The 27170-nt window shown below is 33.0% G+C and overlaps 2 protein-coding genes across 2 annotated transcripts; both read right to left on the minus strand.

Moving 5' to 3' along the window:
- Positions 1-201: 201 nt before the first annotated feature.
- LOC148543692 (uncharacterized) lies at positions 202-4594 on the minus strand. The gene is made up of 6 exons (XM_088498662.1): positions 4267-4594; positions 3134-3687; positions 2464-2991; positions 1693-1992; positions 1153-1428; positions 202-696 (listed from the first exon to the last, which is right to left on the minus strand). Exons 1-6 carry the CDS (start codon positions 4592-4594, stop codon positions 202-204), a joined length of 2481 nt encoding a protein of 826 aa, XP_088354788.1.
- Positions 4595-26130: 21536 nt separating this feature from the next.
- Positions 26131-26541, minus strand: LOC107614944 (RAF-like serine/threonine-protein kinase 24). The gene has a single exon (XM_016317069.1). The coding sequence runs from the start codon at positions 26539-26541 to the stop codon at positions 26131-26133; it is 411 nt and encodes a 136-aa protein (XP_016172555.1).
- Between the last annotated feature and the right edge of the window lie 629 nt (positions 26542-27170).

Raw genomic sequence — 27170 nt, forward strand, 5'->3', positions numbered from 1 at the left:
TTTTGGGACATTTAGGAAAATATAAATAGCTGTTTCAATGGAATTTTTATTGATGGTTGGGCCTCGTTAAAACCCTCCGTTGGTGGCGGGAAAGAGTACCCGAGTTTAAAACTTAGATGAAATAAAAACTTAGAATTTGTAAACTGGTAGGAGAAGTACAAAAACAGAAATGAGGGTAAGGGTGCGACCTTGTGGGTTGGTCTAGGCGTAGTATCGTCGCAAGTTGGCGGCGTTCCATGTTCTCGGGACTTCGTCGCCGCTGAGCCGTTCGAGTTTGTACGCTCCTTTTCCGATTACGGCCTTGATTCTGTATGGTCCTTCCCAGTTGGGGGTGAGCTTCCCTTCTCCTGGGGTTGGGGGACCGATGTCGTTTCGTCGTAAAACGAGGTCGTTGGCCGCGAATTCTCGCCGGATGACTCCGTGATTGTATCTCAGGCTGATTCTTTGCTTTAGGGCTAGCTCTCTGAGGTGGGTTATGCTTCTTGTTTCGTCAATGAGGTCTCGTTCTGCTTCCTCGTCGTTACCTCCGACCGTTTTTCTGGGGCTTGGGTCTCCGATTTCTACCGGGATGACCGCCTCAACACCGTATGTTAGTCGGAAAGGTGTTTCTCCCGTTGTTGTTTGAGGTGTGGTTCGGTATGACCATAGGACCGATCCGAGCTCGTCGGCCCATAGTCCTTTGGCTTCGTCGAGCCGCTTTTTAAGTCCTTTGACGATTATTTTGTTCGCGGATTCCACCTGTCCGTTTGTCTGAGGGTGTTCTACCGAGCTGAAACGGTGGGATACATGTAGCCCCTCTAAAAATTCTCTGAATTTTTTGTCGGTAAATTAGGTTCCGTTGTCCGAGATAACGATCTCGGGGATCCCGAATCGGGTGATGATCTGACGCCAGAGGAATTTTCGGCATTGGGTTGCCGTTATGGAGGACAGGGGTTCGGCTTCGATCCATTTAGTGTAGTAGTCTATGGCGACGATGAGGTATCTAAGCTGGCCGGGTGCCGTTGGGAAGGGTCCGACGAGGTCGATGCCCCAAGTGCCGAACGGCCGTTCTGCCGATATGGTGCTGAGCTGGTGCGGTGCGGCTTGGTGGATATTGGCGTGCCTTTGGCATTTGTCGCAGTTTTTAACTATTTGTATGGAATCTCGGATAACCGTGGGCCAGAAGTAGCCTGCTCTGATGACTTTTTGGGCTAAAGTCTTGCCTCCGACGTGGTGACCGCAGCAGCCTTCGTGGATTTCACGGAGTATGTACTCCATGTTCTCGGGTTCTATGCATTTGAGCAGGGGTTGCGAGAATCCGCGTTTGTACAGCTGTCCTACGATAATGGTATAGTTGGCGGCTTCCCTTTTTATTCGCTTTTCCTCTTTGGGATCTGGTGGCAGTGTTCCATCGAGGAGGTATTGCAGGATCGGGTAGGTCCAAGATCCCTGGTTTGAGATTGTCAGGTGAGCATTGGTTGTTGTTGACACGGAAGGTGTCTTAACGACTTCTTGGATTAACGATTTGTTACCGTGTCCGGGTTTGGTACTGGCTAGCTTGGAGAGTAGATCTGCTCTGGCATTTCGTTCCCTAGGGACGTGCCGTATGGTGACGTGTTCGAATCCTTCTCTTAGTTTGTTTACCTTGGCGAGGTATTGTTGGAGTAGGGGGTCTCGTGTCTGGTAGTCTCCGTTAATTTGGGAACTGACTACTTGTGAATCGGTATTTACTTCTAGGATCTTTGCTCCGACTTCCTGGGCTAAGGATAGGCCTGCCAAGAGGGCCTCGTATTCTGCTTGGTTGTTCGATACTGGGAATTCGTATCGTACCGACTGTTCGATCGTGATTCCGTCTTGATTTTCGAGTATGACTCCGGCGCCTCCGTAGGTGGAGTTTGATGAGCCGTCGACATGTAGTTTCCATGATTCGGGGGTGAGCTTTCCCGGGGTCATCTCGGCGATGAAGTCGGCCATAGCTTGTGCTTTGATCGCATTCCGGGGTTCGAATTTGATCTGGAATTGAGATAGTTCGATGGACCACGCTAGCATTCTTCCAGCTAGGTCGGATTTCTGCAACACCTGTTTGACCGCTTGGTCGGTTCGAACCGTCACGGGATGAGCTTGGAAGTATTGTCGTAGGCGTCGGGAGGCTGTAAGGAGTGTGAAAGCTAGCTTTTCTAAGCGTGAGTAGCGAGCTTCCGCGTCTTGTAGGACTTTGCTTATGAAGTATACGGGTTTTTGTTCCTTTTTCTCGTTTTCACGGATGAGTGCTGCTGCGAGTGCCTCTTCCGTTATGGAGAGGTATAAGTAAAGTGTTTCCCCTGTTTGGGGTTTGGCGAGGATTGGTGGTTCCGCTAGGACCCTCTTGAAGTGTTGGAATGCTTCTTCACATTCCGTCTCCCACTTAAAGGGGGCTTCTTTTTTCATTAGTTTGAATAAAGGGGTCGCTTTTTGGGCCGAAGTCCCGAGAAAGTGTGACAATGCCGTTAGTCGGCCGGTAAGCCTTTGGATGTCTTTAAGGTTTTTGGGGCTCGTCATCTCGAGGATGGCACGACATTTCTCTGGGTTTGCTTCAACTCCGCGTTGCGTAATCATGAAGCCGAGGAACTTCCCTGCCTCCATTCCGAAGGCACATTTTGCCGGGTTGAGTCGCATTTGGTGCTTTCGTAGGGTGTTCATTATGACTTTGAGGTCGTCGGTTAGTTGTTCGCCGGATTCGGTCTTGGCGAGCATGTCGTCTATGTAGACTTCTAATTTGTTACCGGATAAGTCTCGGAATATCTTGTTAACCAGTCTTTGATAGGTTGCTCCAGCGTTTTTTAGGCCGAAGGGCATTACTGTGTAGCAGTACGTCCCGTCTGGGGTGATGAACGCTGTTTTTTCTTCGTCTAGTCGGTGCATCGGAATCTGGTTGTATCCGGAGTATGCGTCCATGAAGCTGAGGTATCGGTGACCGGATGCAGCGTCCACCAATCCGTCGATGTTTGGTAGGGAAGGCGTCCTTCGGACAAGCTTTGTTGAGGTCCGTGTAGTCGACGCACATTCGCCATTTCCCATTAGATTTTTTCACTAGTACGACGTTGGCTAGCCAGGTCGTGTAGGGGAGTTCTCGGATAAAGTTGGCCTCGAGTAGGGCTTTAACTTGTTTTTTGACCTCGGTGGCTCGGTCCGGTGACATTTTTCTTCTCCTTTGTGCTATTGGTTTAGCTTTGGGGTCCACGGCTAGACGGTGAGACATTAGGTCGGGGTTTATTCCTGGCATGTCGGCCGGTGTGAATGCAAACAGGTCTCTATTTTGTTTCAGGAGTTGAGAGAGCTCCTCTTTGAGGTCATATGGGAGGTTCCTATTAATGAAGGTGTATTCATCCTTGGTTGGCCCTATTTGTAGTTTTTCCATATCCCCTTCTGGCTCTGGCCTGGGTTGGCCGTCTTGTCGGGCATCCAGATCGGCTAGGAATACTCCGGCCACATCTCGTGATTTCTTCCTTAGGGCTAGGCTGGAGTTATCGCATTCGGCTGCGACTTCTCGGTCCCCGTGGATGGTGCCGACGGAGCCGTCGTCGGTTCTGAATTTCATAAGGAGGTATTTGGTAAAGATAACTGCGGAGAAGTCATTGATTGTTTTCCTTCCGAGAATCACGTTATAGGCTGTAGAGTCTTTTAGGACTACGAATTCAGATAGGATTGTCTTCTTCTGGCTGCTCGTTCCTATGGTGATGGGAAGTGTGATTGAGCCATCTGGTTTGAGGAAGTTGTCTCCGAGTCCCGTGACGCCGTGGCGGTGTGTTTGGAGGTTGTCGTTGCGGAGTCCGAGTTTATCGAAGGCTCCTCGAAAAAGGATGTTTGAGTCTGCCCCGGTGTCTACCAGTATCCTTCGTACGAGTCCTGTTCCGATTCTAGCTGAGATGACGAAAGGGGCATCCTCGGCTGAGGTGCCGTGTTGGCAGTCCTTTGGTAAGAACATTATCGTATTGTCGGCCGCGGAGATTGGGACTTGGTTCCTTACAGCCATTACCTTGAGGTCTTTCTTCATTGTTAGTTTTGACTTGCTTGATACGTCTTTGCCTGTGATGACGTTTACTATGATGGTTGGATCTTCCTCTGGGCTTTCCCTCGGGGGTTGCTTTTGGGTTCTCGGGTTACGTCCTTCCCTCTCCGACGACCTGTCTCTCTCCGCGCGTCTCGGTTCTCTGATGATTTTGGCAAATTCTGGGAGTTTGCCGTCTCGTATGGCTTGTTCAAGGGCGTCTTTAAGGTCGAAACAATCTTGTGTTCTGTGACCGTAACCTCGGTGGTATTCGCAGTAAAGGGTCTTGTTGCCTCCTGTCCTTTCTTTGAGTTGCCGGGCTTTCGGAATGATGCCTCGATCTGCTATTTGGTGGTATACCTCGGTAATTGGTGCTGTCAGGGGCGTGTAATTTGAGAATTTGCCTATTCTCGGTGGTCGGCTGGTCGGCCTGGGGTGGTCCCGTTGATTCTCTTTGAGTGTTGGGTTTTGGTGAGAAGCCGAGTTGCCGCACTGGGCGTTGCCGTGCTGCCGTTTGTTGGCGGCGACGACCTGGCTAACTTCTTCGTCGTTGATGTAATCTTTGGCGACGTTCTGGATCTCATGCATGGTCCATACCGGTCTGGTGGTGAGGTGTTTGCGAAAATCTTTGTTCATTAGCCCATTGGTCAGGCAAAGGCTTGCGACAGAATCCGTGAGTCCGTCGACCGTTAGGCATTCGTCGTTGAAGCGGTCGAGGTATTTTCTTGTGGATTCTTCTTGTTTTTGCGTGACCCCTAGTAAGCTGATGGGGTGTTTGGCTTTGGTGATCCTAGTAGTGAACTGGGCCATGAACTTTCGTGTAATATCGTGGAAGCTGGTTATGGATCCGTTCGGGAGGGCGTTGAACCATTTGATCGCTGGCCCGGCGAGGGTTACCGGGAAGGCTCTGCATCGAACCGCGTCGGCCGCTCCTTCTAGGTTCATTCTGGCCTCAAAAGCCGTTATTATATGGTCGTTTCTCGTGCGTTTGGTGTTTCGGTCCCTCCGATCTTCGTCATAGTAGTGTTGATAACTCAGATCTTGAGAAGCGCTGCGGTTATGTTTCTTGTTGTATCGCCGTTCTGGCGATTTCTCGTGTCTGTGATCGCATGATGAGCTGCGACCGTCTCTTCTGTCGTGTCGTCGGGTTGGCGACCTTCCGCGGCGAGATCTTGATCTGGAGGTTGCATGGCTTCCGTGCTCGTTGTTGTGTTTTCCTTTCTTGGTTATCTTGCCTTCGAGTTCCTGAACTCGGAGGCAGAGATCCTGGATGATCTGCGCTGCTTTGTCGCTGGCTTTCTCAGGATGTCGTCGGTCCGTGATGTTGTGATCGTTCGCGTTTTGGATAGTGCTTGCTATTCTCGCTTGGTTCGTGACTTCACGGTGCTCGGGGGTTGGGTTAATCGGTTGAGAGTCATCCTGGCTTGAGGGGGTTTCCTCCAGGACGTCCCCCATTGGGTCCAGCTGGCGCAGGGTTCCCACAGACGGCGCCAATGTACGAGATGTCTCTGGTACGGTTTGAAGGGTGGATCAGGAACCCGCGGGCGAAACTGGAACCGGATTGCTTGACTGGAACGATGGGGGGAAGTACCTGCAAAGACACTCCGACGCTCAAGTCAGAATGGATCTAAGAGGCAGAAAGTGTGAGGAATGAATGAATACCTGGGGGGACCTGGGTCCTCTTATTTATAGGTGACGGTGAATATCTTATCTTATCTTATTTGGTTAAGATAAGAGAGATATTTGGGTTAGAGGCTTTGAAGGGCCGGTGTTTGGGTCTTCGTGTTGAAGCGGGTCGTCCCCGGGTAACCGGGTATGCGGGATCCGTGGGTCGGATCCGTAACAATATTAATAATATCTTAATATATATATACGAAAAGGAAAAAAATTATATAATATATTATATGTTATAAAGATTAGATAATTTATATATAAATTAATTATATAGTTATTAAAAAAATATTAAAATGATCATTTATCATATATAATAATATTAGATATATGTAATGTCATTTATACAGTAATATGATCTATTTTAATTATGTGAATAATTATTGTTATCGTTATTTTTATTTTTTTTTTATTATATTAAAAAAATATTATTTTAATTATAATAAAATTTTTAAAATATTATAATTACCCTAACATAATTATATACTATATGCACATCTAGATAAGGTTTCCAAGGATCCTTTGAAAATGGAGCTCGTAGGTGAGTAGCAGCAGCAACTTCGTGTTTTAGGGTTGGGTTTTTAAATGTTCTGGAACATTTTTTAATTTTATTTTTTAATTTTTATACCATCAGCTTGAAAAACCATTCCGCTAATTCTTTCATTGGTCCTCTGCAACCAAATTTTATTTCGGACCGGATGGAAAAAGCTTATTATTTTCAATTATCCAGGTCTGAATATAAGTCATGGCATGCAATAGGGGTGCACAGACCTGATCCGGTCTGAAGGTTTGGCCCGGTCCCGAACATTTTAGGAGTTAATTTGGTGTGATTTCATCGGGTTTAAGGTCGGGTAAGGATCTTAAAAATAGATCCGGTCATTATTTCGGGTCGGGTCCGGGCCATAGCTCGGGTCACTCGAAGTCGGCCCGGTGGCCCGGTCATCATACACAATTAATATTTTGTGTTATTAGTGATGGATCATGACTATTCTTATGCGGAATTTAAGTATTGTAAACCTTAATATTTTGTGTTATTAGTCATTATAAGACTATAAGTTAAGATTTTATAGTTAGAATGCATAAGACTTTAGACTAATACATAATATTGTGTTATTTGTATTGATTTAAATATTTGGTATTATTAGACAATATTAGTATTGATTGTGGTTTTGCTTTAGTATTGATTGTGGTTATGCTTTAATTTTAAAGAAGGGTTGGTTCTTGTTATATTTTTCTAAGTGAATTTTACCATGTTAAATAATGGTTGGAGTCTTGAAAATTTGGATATTTTTACATGCTAGTTTACAAGAAGGTATCAACGTAATGTAATGTTAACGACCGAATTTTCACCCGGTTTTCACCCGGTATAATTATGACCCGAAAAGTGTATTGATTTCATCGGGTTTAGGGTCGGGTTCGGATCTAATAAATAGACCCGGTGTATATTTTGAGTCGGATCTGGATCACATCAAACCCGACTTCACCCGTCCCATGTGCACCCCTAGCATGCAATAGCCGCACGCAATATTTGGCTTAATAAAAAAAAATTTGACAATCCATTAACATTTACTTGATTTTAATTTATTTTTTATTTTTTTTTTTCTCTTTTTATTTATTTAATTTATTTTTTCGGCCAAAATAATTATATTTTAAGCTTTTATTAACCGAGTCAACGGCTAAAAAAATGATAACAGCTCCTTAGTTAGTTGGAGTGTCTTAATCATATCCTTTTTAAGGTATTTTTTTTATTAATATCTAAATCTTATTAGTTATAATTATAGATTGACTAATTCAATTAGTCGGCCTTCTGATCTATTTTATCTTTATTAAAAATTTAAATTTAAGATCACAAAAAAAAAAAAGAAAGAAAGAAAGAAAAATGGTGAATTCTTATACCGCTAGATCAAGTAATAATAACGTATGTTATTAATTTCTTAGATGTCTTAAAAAATGTATTTTCAAGAACTAATCATTATCAAGGAAGTTATATTTCAATGTTAGAACTTGATTTCCATATAAGTTTTAGATTTTCATGAATAGGAATGAAAAATATTTAAAAAAATGTTAAAATATCTCCAAGTAAATAATAACAATAATAATACAGATAAATATCTTGGGCTATATTATATATTTATATATTAATTGGTCTTACAATAATACCATCTCATCATTGGTGAATAATATTTTTATTTATTTTTAATGTATATTTATATTTTAACATATATTTTATATTGATAATTGACTTTAATAACTAATTTTAGTGTATACATAATATCATTCTTGACTAAAGCTTCGAAAATCGCAAACTAAATGACGCCGGGACGTCGCTTGGGCCACCAATTTTGGCGAGGTTAACAACCCACTATGGTGAAAGTAGCCAAGAACCCACCTTGGTTGGCTAAGCTAATGATGCACCTCTTACTCTCAAAGAGTCTAGAGAAAAATAAGCACACAACTTATTTCAATATATAACTCAATCAATTCAACTCATAAACCAAAGGGGTATATACGTATATTTATACTAGTAGGGGAGGAAAAATTTTCATGACTCGGGCGATGTGGGACTAACTCATAACACAATATAATAATATATGCTAAACTAGACTACTTTAATTAACGACACAAACATAAAGATACATGCTCCTGCATCATTCTCCCTGGGTTGGAAAGGGCTCCTGCATTATCCGCCCTGGGTTGAAAAAGGCTCATCTTGTATTGGCGAAAGATTCCATTGGTGAGTGCATTTGAAAGATGTGCAAAGGCATAGCTCAGCTTGATTCTTTTGACCATCTACATATTGTAACGGAGTTAATACGATCTTCTTGCCATCTTTGATAAAGGAGTATGTATTTTTGAAACCATCATAAATAGCTCAACGATCATATTGCCAAGGACGTCCTAACAATAAATGACACGTGTCCATCGAGATGACATCACACCATACTTTATCCTTGTATTTTCTTCCCATATAAAATTGGACACAACATCGCCTTGTTACTTTAACTTCATTCTCCTTTTTTAACCAATGCAACTTGTAAGGATGAGGATGTAACTCAGTTGGAAGCTTCAGTCTGTCTACCATATAATTCAAAACAATATTTTCACAACTTCTACTGTCTATGATGACCTTGCAAACCTTCTCTTCAATAGTGCATCTTGTGTGAAAGATGTTGTGGCGTCGTCAACTCTCGTCGTCTATTACGTTTGCAGTATTCAAGTTTCGACAAACTACTAAAGCTTCTCCACAATCGGATGGAACTTCTTCAATAGCATAGTCAACCTCACATTCCTCCTCTTGCTCCTGAATTGGTTCTTTATTAACCTCTTCCTTGACAAGAGTGATAACCCTTCGGTTTAGACAATCAGCAGCAATATGCCCAAAACCTTGACATTTGAAGCATTTCTTACCTGATGATCCACGCTCCTTGTTGCCTTTAAAAAATCCTATCTTCACTTCTTGTTGAACATCAAGGATGATTTCTTTGCTTTTCGGCGACTGAGTGTTATTCCTTTGTGTTCTTTGCTTTTCAATCTTTAATAACAATCTAATGACATCATCCAAGGTCCAATATAGTTGCAGCTGAACGATATCAGAAATTTATGTGTTCAGTCCTCCAAGATAATGAGCAATTGTTTGTTCTTCAGGCTCTTGAATGTCACACTTCATAAGCAGCTCTTCGAAGTCTATTGTATATTCTTCAACAGATAACGACTTTTGCCTCAAATTATGAAATTTGATGAAGGTGTCCTGCCTGTAATGTTCAGGAAGGAACTTGCGCTTGAGCTCACGACGCATTTTATCCCATGTCTTGATCTTTCTTCTTCCTTCTCTTTCTCGCTGACGCTTGAGATTCTCCCACCAAACTGACGCATGCTTCTTCAACTTGATTGCTACAAGCTTCACGCGCTTGTCGTCTGGAATGTCTTTTAACTCAAACACTCTTTCCACTGTGCAAAGACAGTCGATGAAATCATCTGGTTGGAGTCTCCCTTCAAACTCAGGAACATCAATTTTGGTTCCTAAGTCTTTAACTTTGTGAGTCATATTGTGTCGTGCTCTTTGTGTGGACAAATCTTCAGACGAAGAAAAATAATGAAATGGATTTGCATTATCTTCTTCACTAGAAGAACTGTCATCACTCTGCCTGCCATGATTATTTTGAGCAAATTTATGTTTTGTAAGTTGCTCTTGCAACTCCTTAACTTGACGGCGTAACTCCTCCATTTCAATCTCTTGAGTAGTTCTACACTTTGGAGCCATCTTTTACTACTATGCAATAAGGTTGATGCTTGGTGTCGATGTTATAATGATGCACAATGATGATGGGAATGCACCAATGATGATAGGAATGAATGATAATCACTAATAGAAAAGGCACCAAAAGAAGAGAAAAGAACAATATTACCCGGAACTTCGCAGCAGACAATCCGTACTGACGACGACTCGTACCAACAGCAAGAGAACCGCAGTAAAGACCGTACTCACGAACCAAATAAAATTTTACTGGAGCAAGTCGAGGACCAACCTTGCTCTGATACCAAACTGATGCCGAGACGTCGCTTGGGCCACCAATCTTGGCAAGGTTAACAACCTCACTATGGTAAAAGTAGCCAAGAACCCACCTTGGTTGGCTAAGCCAAGGATGCACCTCTTACTCTCAAAGAGCCTAGAGGAAAATAAGCACACAACTTATTTCAATATATAACTCAATCAATTCAACTAATAAATAAAAGGGGTACATACGTATATTTATACTAGTAGGGGAGGGAAAACTTTCATGACTCGGGCGATATGGGACTAACTCATAACACAATATAATAATATATGCTAAACTAGACTACTTTAATTAATGATACAAACATAAAGATACATGCTCCTGCATCACTAAAGCTTCGAAACTAAACACAGCAGTCAAAAGAAATGAAGACAGAGGTGAGTTTCTTGTGCAACTACGGTGGCCAGATCAAGTTCCACGATCGAAACAACCAATACCTGTACGAAGGAGGCAATAACAAGAAACTCTACATCCGCAGCAGCATCAATTTCAATGACATGATCGCCGAGCTCTCTGCCATCAATGGCACTGCTGACGTGGCCTACTTAAAGGGTACGACCTAAAAACCCTCTTCAGCATCACCAATGACAGAGACCTCCGCAACCTAATGCGGGACTTCGATCCAAACACACCCGACGACGTCAAGCATATCTTCCTCTTCTCCAAGGAAAATACTTCACCCTCTCCTCCTCATCAGCAAGTCACTGAGAACACAGCACAAGCCTTGGATTTGAAATATTGATTCTTCTTCTCTAAAACATCTTTGACTAACTGCTGAATAAGATCATCATCATCCCTAACATAATATGAAATAAACCAAAATACTAATTGATGTATATGATTATCATGTATATGATTATGATTGCACTTCACTCTTTTAGATTTCATCATTCCAAACCTAGCCAATATGTTTGAATTGATGGTTTGAGAAGAATAAAATAGAGCCCAAAAGGGATGCAACGGATTGGAATTCCACTCTTCAACGGCAGAATCATTCAGTTATAGTCGTTAACAACGACCTCAAGAGCACTGGAACTATCACAGCACTTGGATGATCTCATGATCATGATGACCAATCTGTCTCCGACAAAGCTGCAGTAGTACTGGAATTTTTTTCCTCTTTCTCTTTTTCTTTTTTTTTATGGTTACACATATTATATATACTAATACTAATATTTATCTGGGGAGTCACTCCCATAAAGACGTCTAAAACATTTTTTTAAGATGTATTTTAATAATTAAAATTTAATACATATAATCGATTAAATCTTGTTATTTTGTCAAAATTAGGTTAAACAAATTAATTTGACCAAAAAGTGGTGAATTAAATTTTTAATCGGTCTAAATTAATATTTTTTTATAAAAAATGACTATAATATCCCTATTATAAAAAATGACTAAAATACTATTATTAATATATATTAATTTTGAGAATCCTAAATTCTAACCCTTTTGTTTTCTGTCATCATAGGGTTAGGATTTAGAGTTTTCAAAATTAATATATAATAGGGGTATTTTAGTTATTTTTTATAATAAGAATATTGTAGTCATTTTTTATAAAAAATATTAATTTATACCGATTCAAAATTTACTTTATTAATTTTTTGGCTGATTTGTCCAGTCTAATTTTAATAAAAATAATACATTTTAATTGATTATATGTGTTAAATTTTAATTTTTAAAAAATATCTAAAAAAGGACATTTTTGACATTTACTTTATTTAAGTGACTCCCATTTATCTTTGTTTTTTTTTCGTGGATGTCAATATTATCATGTATATGATTATGATTGTACTTCACTCTTTTAGATTTTATCATTCCAAACCTAGCCAACATGTTTGAATTGATGGTTTGAGAAGGAATAAAATAGAGCTCAAAGGGATATTGCAATGGATCGAACTTCAACCTTTTGGATGCTAATTAAATTCTTATTATTGGGATGGTTAGTTAGTGATGGAATGATTATATATACTCCTCCATCTCATTCGCCTAAAAGCTCTCAAGTTTTGTTCTTTTCCTATTTGAGATGTTAATTTTTCGAACAATAATGTTATTTAATGAATCTTGTTTAATTGTGTACTTTCAACTTGATCATGATGGTATGTGACTTACATTTGTTTGTTTTCACAACTTTATTTCTCGTACATGATGATAATATAAATTGTCTTGAACTTTTAGGGTTTTGATCCGTCGAATGCTGCAGACTTTTGAGTCTTTCTCAATTTTAGAGGCGAGGACACGCGCTACAATTTCGTGAGTCATCTTCAGCAAGCTCTGAACAAACAACAAATTAAAGTCTTGATAGATCGCAAGCTCCCAAAAGGACACAACATATGGTCTTCACTCTTAAATGCTATTGAACGTGCACATGTATCTGTTGTTGTTTTCTCACAAAACTATATATGCTTCCAGCAAGTGGTGTTTGGATGAATTGGTCAAAATATTAAATACCATTCAACCTGTCCTTATTGTTTCATGGTATCTAATATTTTGACCAATTCATCCAAACACCACTTGCTGGAAGCATATATAGTTTTTTGAGAAAACAACAACAGATACGTGTGCACGTTCAATAGCATTTAAGAGTGAAGACCATATGTTGTGTCCTTTTGGAAGCTTGCGATCTATCAGGACTTTGATTTGTTGTTTGTTCAGAGCTTGCTGAAGATGACTCACGAAGTTGTAGCGCGTGTCCTCGCCTCTAAAACTGAGAAAGACTCAAAAGTCTGCAGCATTCGATGGATCGAAACCCTAAAAGTTCAAGACAATTTATATTATCATCATGTACGAGAAATGAAGTTGTGAAAACAAGCAAATGAAGGTCACATACCATCATGATCAAGTTGAAAGTACACAATCAAACAAGATTCATCAAATAACATTATTGTTCGGAAAATTAACATCTCAAATAGGAAAAGAACAAAACTTGAGAGCTTTTAGGCAAATGAGATGGTGGAGTATATATAATCAATTCCATCACTAACTAACCATCCCAATAATAAGAATTTAATTAGCATTCAAAGGTTGAAGTTCGATCCATTGCAATATCGCTTTGAGCTCTATTTTATTCATTCTCAAACCATCAATTCAAACATATTAGCTAGATTTGGAATGATGAAATCTAAAAGAGTGAAGTGCAATCATAATTATATACATGATAATATTGACATCCACGAAAAAAGAACAAAGATAAATGGGAGTCACTTAAATAAAGTAAATGTCAAAAATGTCTTTTTTTTTAGATATTTTTTAAAATTAAAATTTAACATATATAATCAATTAAAATGTATTATTTTTATTAAAATTAGATTGGACAAATAAGCCAAAAAATTAATAAAGTAAATTTTGAATAAGTATAAATTAATATTTTTTATAAAAAATGACTACAATATTTCTATTATAAAAAATAACTAAATACCCTAAACCCTAAACCCTAAACCCTAAATCCTAGGGTTTAGGGTTTATAAAAAATGACTATATATATATTGAAAACTCTAAATCCTAACCCTATAACAACAGAAAACAAAAGGGATAGAATTTAGAATTTTTAAAATTAATATATATTAATAATAGTATTTTAGTCATTTTTTATAATAGGGATATTATAGTCATTTTTTATAAAAAAATAATATTAATTTAGACTGATTCAAAATTTAATTCACCACTTTCTGGTCAAATTAATTTGTTTAACCTAATTTTGACAAAAATAACAAGATTTAATCGATTATATGTATTAAATTTTAATTATTAAAATACATCTTAAAAAAATATTTTAGACGTCTTTATAGGAGTGACTCCCCAGATAAATATTAGTATTAGTATATATAATATGTGTAACCATAAAAAGAAAGAAAAAGAGAAAGAAGAAAAAAATACCAATACTACTGCAGCTTTGTCGAAGACAGATTGGTCATCATGATCATGAGATCATCCAAGTGCTGTGATAGTTCCAGTGCTCTTGAGGTCGTTGTTAACGACTATAACTGAATGATTCTGCCATTGAAGAGTGGAATTCCAATCCGTTGCATCCCTTTTGGGCTCTATTTTATTCCTTCTCAAACCATCAATTCAAACATATTGGCTAGGTTTGGAATGATGAAATCTAAAAGAGTGAACTGCAATCATAATCATATACATGATAATCATATACATCAATTAGTATTTTGGTTTATTTCATATTATGTTAGGGATGATGATGATCTTATTCAGCAGTTAGTCAAAGATGTTTTAGAGAAGAAGAATCAATATTTCAAATCCAAAGCTTGTGCTGCGTTCTCAGCGACTTGCTGAGAAGGAGGAGGAGGAGAGGGTGAAGGATTTTCCTCGAAGAAGAGGAAGATATGCTTGACGTCGTCGGGTGTGTTTGGATCGAAGTCCCGCATTAGGTTGCGGAGGTCTCTATCGTTGATGATGCTGAGGAGGGTTTCTAGGCCGTACCCTGAGATCTGGTACTTGAAGTAGGCCACGTCAGCAGTGCTATTGATGGCGGAGAGCTCGATGATCATGTCATTGAAATTGATGTTGTTGCGGACGTGGAGTTTCTTGTTATTGCCTCCTTCGTATAAGTATTGGTTGTTTCAATCGTGAAATTTGATATTGACCACCGTAGCTGCCCAAGAAACTCACCTCCCTCTTCATTTCTTTTTACTGTTGTGTTCAGTTTCAAAGCTTTAGTTTTGCGGCTATATATATATTATAACGGGGAATCCTCGCATGATAACTCTTAAATGATTAATTAGAGATATTTAGTCAAATATGAGGAATTCTCGCATGATAATTCTTAAATGATTAATTAGAGATATTTGGTCAAATATGAGGAATTCTCGCATGATAATTCTTAAATGATTAATTAAAAATATTTAGTCAAATACATCAATTTATCTAATAGTTCATAATATTATTTTTATGTGAAGATATCATCATGAGAATATCTTATTATTATTATCTTCATTTGAAGAAACCTATTTTTTTATTATTAAATGATAAATAAAAATATTATTTGTTTACTAAAATCAGCTATTAAAATCAGCCACTAATATATTTGTGTATAAATATATGTGTAATTAAATTTATTTTCAATATGTATTTATATTTTAGCATGTATTTTATATTAGTGACTGATTTTGATATACACGTAATATAATTCAATGATAAATTATAAAATTTAATTTTAATATATTATAAAAATATTATTTTTTAAAAAAATAAAATATACTTTTGATAATGTACACGTAATATAATTCAATGATAAATTATAAAATTTAATTTTAATATATTATAAAAATATTATTTTTTAAAAAAATAAAATATACTTTTGATACCGGATCGGCTATTTTTTTTATTATGAAAGTAAAAGTAGTGATATATTTTAATATTGTAATTTTTGGTATTTTTTAAAATTGTGAAAAGTACACAAATTAGAGGGTCTGATTTCTGTATCTCAAATTTTTTATTTTTTTAACACAAATCGGACCGATCCGATTTGTGTACCTCTACAAATCGGACGGTCCGATTTGTGTACCTCTAGAAATTGGATGGTCCGATTTTTGTATCTCTAATAAATCGAACGATCCAATTTTTACTTCTCTAATTAACTAACTCTACATTTAAAAATAACACCCTAATAATCCACATTTTAAAAAAATATCATTATTACTCTAATATTAAAAATAAAAAGTTCCCAAACCATCTAAAAATAATATAAAAAAAAAAACCTTCCCCAAACCCCCGGTCCCCATCCCCTTTTATTTCCTTCCGTTTTCCTTTTGTTTTTCTTTTTTTTTTCTGTTTTAATAAAATAAATTAAATATATTTTTTTAAAAAATAAAAAATTAATTTTGATGCGCTTTTTAATATAATTAAAGAAAAAGGATACTTTTATTTTAAATTTTAATATTTTTTGTTAAATAAAATTCTTTTTTTTTGGTAAATAAAAAAATTTGAAAGTCAAAAATAAATTTTGATCTCATTTTTTCATATGCCTTTTAAATAAATATTCAAAAAATTTTACAAAATTTCAAATTAAATGTATAAATAATTTATTGAATAAAAAGTTATATATTAATTATTTTTGTTATATTTTAAAATTATTTTTGTTATCAATAAATTAAAAAAATACTTCTCTCTAATTCGGAAGCATTTGGTGGCTTGCTCCCTTCTAATTTTAATTTTATTTTTTTTTATTTCGAGATCTTTACTATATGGTAGTTTGCTCTTTTTTAATTTTAATTTTAAGGAAAAGTATAGGTAGATAATAAAAATATTAAACAATGTAAATAATGAATATATTAGATGTTCAATTCACTAGATGTGCGAATGATTATTCTAGTATTAATATTTAAGTGAATGTAGTGTGTTTTACTTGAATTTGGCCAATTTTAAAATTCGTTATTTATATTGTTCAAAAAAACCATTAATTACCTAACATAATTTTAATTTTAATATTTGTTATTCTTTGTTGGTCACCAGATCGAACTCATTGTTCTTTATGTTCACACTTCACACTAGCTCTTGTGAAGCTACAACGAAGGTTATTACTTCTCTCAGGGATGGCTAATTTAGTCAAAACTGTTGCAATCCACATATGAGGGTAGTAATTACTATTTAGTATGTTAGTGGTTGAGTATTACTATACATATAAGTTTGTTTGGCATATAAATTATACAAGTTAACCTTAACCTAATAAAATTCATTTATATAATGCGCGCATGAAAATTACGTTGTTTTTCTTTGTATCTCGCGTTCTTCTTCCTCCTCCTTTTCCTTTTTTTTTTATTCTTTTTTGTGTTTCTCCTTCTTTTTCTTCGCGTGTTTTATCTTTATCATCTTTTTTTTATTACTATTGTTGTTGCTATATTTTTTTTCTCCTCCTCTTTCTATTGATTTTGTAACATTATGTATTTTTTTTCTTTGTTTAATTTTTTCTTCCCAAAAAAAATTTGAGAATATGAAATAAGAAGATGAAGAAGAAGAAGCAGCAAAAGAGGAGGAGGAAGAAGAGAAAAAGGAAGAGTTTTGAAGGAAGAGTTTTGAATTATGCAGAACTTATGAGCATACATATATCGAAAATTCTTCGTGTTACATTTAATATCTTCGTGTTACACCCAAATTTACTGCAAATATAGAAAAATATATGCTGCATTTTTTTTTCTTATTTCTTTCTTTCTTTTAGTTGCATTAATGTAAGTTCATCATCTTCCAAGTAATTTGTACCATTATGTGTTTTTTTTTTCTTTGTTTGATTTTTTTTTTTGCTTTTATTCTTGCTAAAAGAGTAAAATAAAAAGAAACTTGAGAAGATAAAAAAAAAAAAAAGATGATGATGATGATGAAAAAGAAGAAGAAAAAGTAGCAGAAGATAAGGAGGGGGAGAAGAAGAGTTTTGATTATGCAAAACTTATCAGCACACATACTCCAAAAATTTTTAAACAATACACTCAAATATCTTCATGTTACACCCAAATATCTTCATGTTACACCCAAATTTGCTGCAAATATAGAAAAATATTTTCTTTAACACATAACTTTTATATTACATTCAATTCAAACCATGATGAACAACAATTTTCATAAACAAAAATATTATTCACCTACAGAATTATAAACTACTAACGAAAATATTAACTATAATTGAACCAGACCTCAGCCACTTGATTGGATTCAAAACAATAATCAATTTTATTCTAATTCAATCGACAATTTGAACTTGAATTATTCATTATCTTCAACAACAAGATAATTGATGATGGAGGAGAATGAGGAAAAGGAAAGAGAAGAAGAAATTCCAATAATAATAAAAAAAAAAAAGAATGAGGAAGAGGAGGAGGAGGAGGTGATGGTGTTGGTGACGACGATAACGAAAGAGAAAAATAACGAAGAAGAAGAAGAACGTGTAGTAACGGCACGAAGAAAAACGTGCGTGCGTGAATATAAATGACTTGTATAGATTTGTATCAAAAAATGACTTGTATATGGAGAATAATACTAAGTGGCTTAGCTATGTATTAGGCGACTAAATCCCCATTTTGGTCTCTGAGATTCACGCAGTTACTCATTTTGGTTCCCGAAATTTAAAATTACATATACTGGTCCTCCAGATTCAAGTTCAGGCACCAATGTGGTCCCTCGACTCTTTTCGGCGATGACTAGGCAAACGGAGTGCTGAGATGGCACCCTCCCTGCCATGCTAGATGATGAATAAACGACGTCGTTTACCCTTAGCACCCAAACAAGTCAGAAATGTCGTCACTTTGTATATATGAAGGGAGAAGAAACGATGGAGACCCAAAATAAAGTATCCTTCTTCTTTTCTACCTCTACTATTCTTTATTTCTGACTTGTTTGTGTGCCAAGGATAAACGACGTCGTTTACTCATCATTCAACGTAGTAGAAAAAGTGCTATCTCAGTATTCCATTTTTCTAGTTATCGCCATAAAGAATCAAAAAATTATATTGATGCTCGAATTTAAATCTAGAAGATCATTATAGATAATTTTAAACTAAAATAGATAATCGCATAAATCTCAAAGAATAAAATGGAGATTTAGTCTGTATTAAACACTTAAAGTTCTGCCATTACTGCTATTTGTTTTATAAATTCATTGTACTTGATTTGACAAAGACAATGACAAGTTGATAACAAATTGTGTGGTTTGATTTCTGTAAAAAAATTAGTCTTAAAATTAAATATTAATTACGAGAAATTCTTTTTAGGATCAAAAATTAAAACTGGTTAGATCCAAGTGGAATCTAGGTTTTTTCTTTATTTCTTGGCAGTGTGCTTTTTCTTTAAAAAAAATATTATATATACAACTACTAATAACTATATAATATATGTTTAATTAAAACATATCTGTATGAAATATAATAATTGCATAGAATAACTAATAAAATACTAATAATATATTATATTTTAATTTTAATTAAAGATACTTTATTTTAAAAATTATATGAAATATGTATAATAAAGTTATTATACACTTGTGTGTATAAATTGGAATATTTCTTATGATTTTTAAACGACATAAAATTTTTAGTGTTCCTGCCTGGAACCGCTATCTAAGGAGTAGCCCGGCAACTCCAACACAGTTTTCCGTTTCAAAGCGCTAGTACCAGTCTTCAAGTTTCTCAAAGTTGTGACTCAGGCGCTAGACGTAGTACGAAAAAAATTCTGACGCTCAAGTCAATTTTTAATATTAAAAAATCTTTTTAAAGTTATTATTTTCAAGTGAGTTTGTATTTAATGTCCTCTATAGCTGAGACCGTTTTCTATTTATCGTTGCCTAGCGAAAACTGATCTGTACATATCCTCTTCGATTTGTTTGTGGTTTGTTTGATGATAGCCGAACTATTTTTTTATTGGCCGAGATATATGTGAATACTATAGAGGTGCTTAACAATGGTTATTTGATTAGATACTACTTTTGATATTTGAAAATTTGTCCCAAAATATGATGACATGTATATATTCAAACTAAAGTATTCGGGTATGGATCATTTAGGATTTACAATCAACAATAACTATTGACCAGAAGATAATTTCATCGCAATTTTAGTATTAGTACAATAGAAATAATTGTCCTTTTATAAGATAAATGTTTAATAAATTTGAGTTTAAGTTTGCATTAGAGATAATATCTAATTTCAAATAACACCAGACAATTTTAATCTTAAGATGGATTCGTTTGCGTTTTAAAATTAACTAAATGGTGGACTTACAAATTTGTTATGATATTGAACTCTATTTAAAAATTTATCGTTTGACACTTGTTTAAGCAAATTAATAGACTGATCATTAAACTAATCTAACTTAATTTAAGTAATTATTTTATATGACATCATGTTAAGGGCTTTTAGAGTTTTCGTGATCAGTCTCCTCATTTATATGTATTTAAGTAAAAATAAATAAATTAATTAATTTTAAGCGTTGTTTGGCAGTTTAATATGATTAATTTAAATTTTTTTTTTGTTTTTTCAAATCAATTAAATGGTGTTTTGGTATAACTGTATAAAAAATTTTGTTTTTAAGAACACATAACGCAGTCTAACTTCATTATCTAATTAATATTGTGCGTCTTTGGTAAAAAAAAAAAAAATACCCTAACTAATTTTTAATTACATACTAATCCTTGTTACAGGAGTTAAGGCTGTCTCTGTCAGACTCAGATCAATACCACAAATTTCTGAAACAAGCAACAATGCAGGGTTCCAGATGTCCATTTCAACTAAGCCACTGCACATAATGTCCTTATGTGTGGATATTTTAAACCATTTACACCATAGAATCTCCCTTTAAAATATACAAAAGATAAAAAATGCTGTACCACCTCCGCTCAGTTGTTATTTAGTTTATGAAAGAAGAATTTCAAATCCAGTAATTGTTAACATTTATATTTTTTATTTTTTTCGTTTTTTCTCTTTTAACTTCATTTATTTACTATTTTATTAGTTAATTGTTAGTTAAAAAATTAATTTCTTAACAAATTAAAATTAATATAGAGGGAGAACTACTATTTGTTTGATACCAAATATTTAATCAGTAACTCCACTCAATTATCAGCAAAATTTTTATGTGGTTAACGTACATAAACAATGCTAAGTCAAAGAAGGGAGGAAACTACTAAATAGTGAGAGAAAGATTTTTTTTTTGAATTATCTAAAAAAGATTTTATAAAAATAAAAATAATTTTATGTTTAAATATTTATTATAAAATTTTTTTTATTTATCAATTATATTTAAGTATAATAATATAAAAATATTTTTTATTTAATTATTATGTGAAAAATATCTTTTTTTAAATAAAAAATTATGTAAATAATAATTTCTTAAAAAAATTAATATTTTTATTTTTACTACTAAAAAATTATCAAATACAATATAAAATATTCTTTTTTTATTAAAAATATATTTTTTTATCAACTTAATATACCAAACAAATACAATCTTATAATTATGATATCTCCGATTACAATATCACACAAACCAAACAGAGCTAAACTTCTAGAATTGGATTGGTTTAGATAAAATTGGTTGAGTTCGTCGGATTTTAATTTGATGTTGAAAGATCCTATTTTGAGTTCTGCATGCATATATCATCTATATTCTGTCATTCTCCTTATGATATAATACCCCCAAATTAGCAACTGAATTGATTTGAGGTACTCCTCTTTCTTTTATTTATTTTCTTTATATATTCTCTAAATATTTAAGTTAAACTAATTTGATTAAGTCACTAACCAGAATTGGCTTGAATTTAATAAATGACCCAATTAATAAATAAACCGAATTTGTGTGTGTAAACTGTAAAAGATTAGAGGTTTCTTGTACAGTACACCTTAATTATTAAAAAAAAAAAAAACAAATGAAGGATGAGGTCGAACCACAAAAATGTCAACAAGTCTAATCTAATCCAGCTTTGCATCTAATATAATTATGTAAATTTTTATTTTCAAATATTTTGATTTAACTAAAATAATAGTGATAATGTTAGAAATGAGTAGAAATAGTGCAATAATAATTTTTATTAAAATTATAGGTGTATGATAATAAATTAACTATTATTAATAAATTAATTGTAGTAATAATTTTTATTAAGATTATAGGTATGATAATAAATAAATTAATTAGTATTAATTGTTATTAATAAATTTATTGTAGTAATAATTTTTATTAAGATCTAGGTATGATAATAAAATAATTATATATTATTAATTGTTATTAATAAATTTATTGTAGTAATAATTTTGTTAAGATTATAGGTGTGATAATAAATTAATTATTATTAATTGTTATGAATAAATTTATTGTAATAATAATTTTTATGAAGACATATGTATGATAATAAAATAATTATTATTAATTGTTATTGAAAAATTTATTGTAGAAGATATATAAAATTTATTGAATTAAATATAATTTATTGCAGCATAATTGAATTTTAAAATGAGAAATACTTAATAGTTAATAGAATTTATTGTTTTTGACTAATAGTTTTAGTTATTAGTTCAAATTTTTTAATTTAATAATTTAATAATATATTTTTAATTTATATTTTTAAATATTGTTAACTAATTATTTATTAAGAATAATAAATTTTTTAAATAATAAATTTATAGTTATATATATAATAACAAGTCATTAACATGGGGCTAATATAGTTAATAATGTAGTGCCTTTAACATTATCAGGATGATGGCAGAGAAAGTCCAACCGTAAAACTGTAATTATTGTGTGTAGAATATTTCTATCATGGGAAATACTTAAATAAAGATGTTTATTTTATCTTTTATTAAAGATATTTTTGTGTTATATTTTAATTGATTTTTGTATAATTTATTTGGTATTTCTCGTCACATATTATTAAATTTTTTAAAAGATTTTCTTTCCAAAAATAATAAAAAAATATTTAGATTAGACTAAAACCAAAAAGTAATAAATTAACTATTAAATTTTTTTGATATTATTTATATAAAAAAATATTATATATATATAATTTTTTTAAAGTTTATCATACGAGTTATATGATAACAAGCTCAAATCTCTTAAAATCTTTATCATATTATAGATTAAAATTCACTAATTTAAATTTGTTTTTATTTTTAATATAAACATTAAAAATAAATAAAATTTTTATAACTAAATGTAGTGTAACAAAATATATATAATATTAATTAATTTTTTTTAAAAATTATAAAAAGAATAGTTTCTTTCTAATAAAGTGTTATTAGAAAATTAACATTGTAAAAACTAATTTCAACTAATTCGATATAATAGGTTATTAAATATATTTAATACAAAACACATTGAATATAAAATTTTGTTGAGTTTAAATTTTAAATAATTTTTAATTGAATTTCGAATATTCTTATTTTAAATAGTTAGAATATTTTAACATTATCTTTTTTGTATCTTTTTAATCGAGTCTTTTATTTTTTAAATTATAAACCTTATTTATAATTAAGGGTAACGTTTCAACACCATCAATTAGCCCACACATATAAAAATACCGAAACAATTCTATAGTCATAATTATAATCTAACTTTATAAGCAATACAATGAAACTATATATAAGTAATTTAACTAAATTTTATCTATATCTATAGTCACATTTTATAAATAATATAAAATTATATTTATGTTTATAATAAAAATATGAATAAAAATACAAAAAATGATTATGATGGTTAATTTTTTTTTTCATAATTTTTTTTATTATTTTTGCTGTGAAAAGCTTAATTGTTTTAATTGTTAATTATTTTCTAAAAAAGATAATTGAATAACACAAAATTTTTTTATTAAGATTAATTTATTTAGATGTGATTAAAAAATAATTGAATAATTATATACGGTAGAAAATTAATATTATTAAAAGATAAAATTAAAATTTATTTTAAAATTAAAAATAAAATTTATTTAAAAATAAAATTAAAAATCATATTTTTTTTCTTTTTTCTAAAATTTATCTACGAGTAATTCTATAAGTATTTTATGATGAATAAAAATATTAAATTCGTACTGAAATTTATTTTAGTAAAATTCATTTTTATTCAATTAAACGTTAAATAAACTATTAAAAGGAATTTTGTTCCCTCTATTAGAGGAGAATGATAAACTTCCATATTTATATTATGTTATGACAATAATTTGGCCCTGTTATTTTTAAAGTCATGATTGTACTTCATGATTTTTTTACTTTTATCTATGAATTTTTTATTGTGCAAAATAATAATAATAATAATAATAATAATAATAATAATAATAATAATAATAATAATAATAATAATAATAATAATAAAGAAGTATATATGTCACAGTAAAAAAAGAAACACATCACCAAATAATTTATCATCCGAATTATATATGAATAAAATCGATAATAGAAAGGCTAATACCAAAAATATCGATAACAGGACTAAAGACTTATAAAACCTTTCTTAAATTCACAAAAAAAAAAAACGTTTATATTTGTGTGACATATAAAATAATTATCATATTATTATTATTACTACATTATGTGTGTGTGTCAAAACAAGTCCAATTGATTCAAAGTAATTTTTTTTAATATTTGATTAAATTGTTCTTATATTTAGTATTTTTTTTGGGACTTCCTCTTAATTAAAAGTATAATCATTATAAATTTTTTTAATTATTATTGTTAGGGGTGTTCGCAAATCAGATATGGCTAAAATTTTGATACAATCTGCATTAAATTCATCAGATCGAACTCGATATCCACACTTTTTATGTTTGGATAGGATATCAAATATATCTGTAAAATAAAAAATATTAAAAAAACTTATTTTTAAACATATTTACTTTTATGAGAACTTTTTATGTTTACTTTTTCAGAAATTTTTCAAAAATTTTTTAAAACTAATTAATATTATATATATTTTGTTACACTACATCTAGTTATAAAAATTTATTTATTTCTAATACTTATATTAAAAATGAAAACAAATTTAAATTAGTGAATTTTAATCTATAATGTAATAATAATATAGTAATTATTTTATATATCGCACGAATAAAAATTAATTATTTTTTATTTATAAAAAATTTAAGAAAATAAAAAATTTAAGAAACTTGAGCTTGTTATATATATATTTTGATGAGTATGACATTTTTTTATATAAACAATTTCAGAAAAAAATCTAATAGTTATTCTATTACCTTTTTGGTTTTAGTCCAATTTAAATATTTTTTATTATTTTTGAAAAGAAAAAATCTTTTAAAGAATTTAATAATATGTGACGAGTAACACCGAATGAATTATATAAAAACCAATTAAAATGTAACACGAAAACATCTTTAATAAAAGATGAAATATGCATCTTTATTTGAGTGATCCCCTTAATAATAAAAAATACGTTTCTTCAAATGAAGATAATAATAATAGGATATTCTCATGATGATATCTTCATATAACATAACTCTTGACTAAAAATATTTAATTAATCATTTAAGAGTTATCATGCGAGTATTCCTCATGATAATATATATAGCCGCAAACTAAAGCTTCGAAAGCCGCAAACTAAAGTTTCGAAACTGAACACAACAGTCAAAAGAAATGAAGACGGAGGTGAGTTTCTTGTGCAGCTATGGTGGCCAGATCAAGTTCCACGATCGAAACAACCAATACTGGTACGAAGGAGGCAATAACAAGAAACTACACGTCCGCAGCAGCATCAATTTCAATGACATGATCGCCAAGCTCTCCGCCATCAGTGGCACCGCTGACGTGGCCTACTTCAAGTACCAGATCCCAGGGTACGGCCTAGAAACCCTCCTCAGCATCACCAACGACAGAGACCTCCGCAACCTGATGCGGGACTTCGATCCAAACACACCCAACGACGTCAAGCATATCTTCCTCTTCTCCGAGGAAAATTCTTCACCCTCTCCTCCTCCTCAGCAAGTCGCTGAGAACGCATCCGAGCTGGAAGCAGGTGCCGGTCCGCGTGTGGTTCACTGCTTGATGCTTACATCGGCCGGTTTACTCTTCACAGCGGTACTACTTTTTTGGTGCCCTTCGTATTCACCCTTCAACAGCAAATCCATTCGGTTATGGTCATTAACGACGGTCTCAAGAGTACTGGAACTATCGCGGTTAATGATGATCAATCTGTCTCTGACAAAACTGTAAAAGTACCGGTAATTTTACATAATTTTAAACTATTGCAGAGTTTCTTTGTTAATTATGTAAAATTATGTAAAATTACCGGTACTTTTGTAGCTTTGTCAGAGACAGATTGATCATCATTAACTGCGATAGTTCCAGTACTCTTGAGATCGTCGTTAACGACCATAACCGAATGAGTTTGCTGTTGAAGGGTGAATACGAAGGGCACCAAAAAAGTAGTACCGCTGTGAAGAGTAAACCGGCCGATGTAAGCATCAAGCAGTGAACACCACACGCGGACCAGCACCTGCTTCCAGCTCGGATGCGTTCTCAGCAACTTGCTGAGGAGGAGGAGAGGGTGAAGGATTTTCCTCGGAGAAGAGGAAGATATGCTTGACGTTGTTGGGTGTGTTTGGATCGAAGTCCCGCATCAGGTTGCGGAGGTCTCTGTCGTTGGTGATGCTGAGGAGGGTTTCTAGGCCGTACCCTGGGATCTGGTACTTGAAGTAGGCCACGTCAGCGGTGCCACTAATGGCGGAGAGCTCGGCGATCATGTCATTGAAATTGATGCTGCTGCGGACGTGGAATTTCTTGTTATTACCTCCTTCGTACAAGTATTGGTTGTTTCGATCGTGGAATTTGATCTGGCCACCGTAGCTGCACAAGAAACTCACCTCCGTCTTCATTTCTTTTGACTGTTGTGTTCAGTTTCGAAACTTTAGTTTGCGGCTTTCGAATCTTTAGTTTGCGGCTATATATACTATCATAGGGAATACTCACATTATAACTCTTAAATGATTAGTTAAACATATTTAGTCAAAAATTATATTATAAGTATACTAAAATTAATTATTAAAGTCAACTATTAATATAAAATATATGTTAAAATATAAATACACATTAAAAATAAACAAAAATATCATTCACCAATGATGAGGTGGTATTATTGCAAGAACAATTAATATCTAATATAGCGCAAGATATTTATCTGTATTATTATTGTTTTTATATACTTGGGGATATTTTAACATTTTCTTGAATACTTTTCATTCCTATTTTAATACTTATATGGAAATCAAGTTCTAACATCAAAATATAACTTTCTTGATAATGATTAGTTCTTGAAAATACATTTTTTTAAGACATCTAAGAAATTAATAACATACATTATTATTACTTGATCTAGCGGTATAAGAATTCACCATTTTTCTTTCTTTCTTTCTTTTTTTGTGATCTTAAATTTAAATTTTTAATAAAGATAAAATAGATCAGAAGGCCGACTAATTGAATTAGTCAATCTATAATAATAACTAAT

Source organism: Arachis ipaensis, chromosome B9, assembly GCF_059453495.1.
Source record: "Arachis ipaensis isolate K30076 ecotype BB chromosome B9, ASM5945349v1, whole genome shotgun sequence".
Classification (NCBI taxonomy): Eukaryota; Viridiplantae; Streptophyta; class Magnoliopsida; order Fabales; family Fabaceae; genus Arachis; species Arachis ipaensis.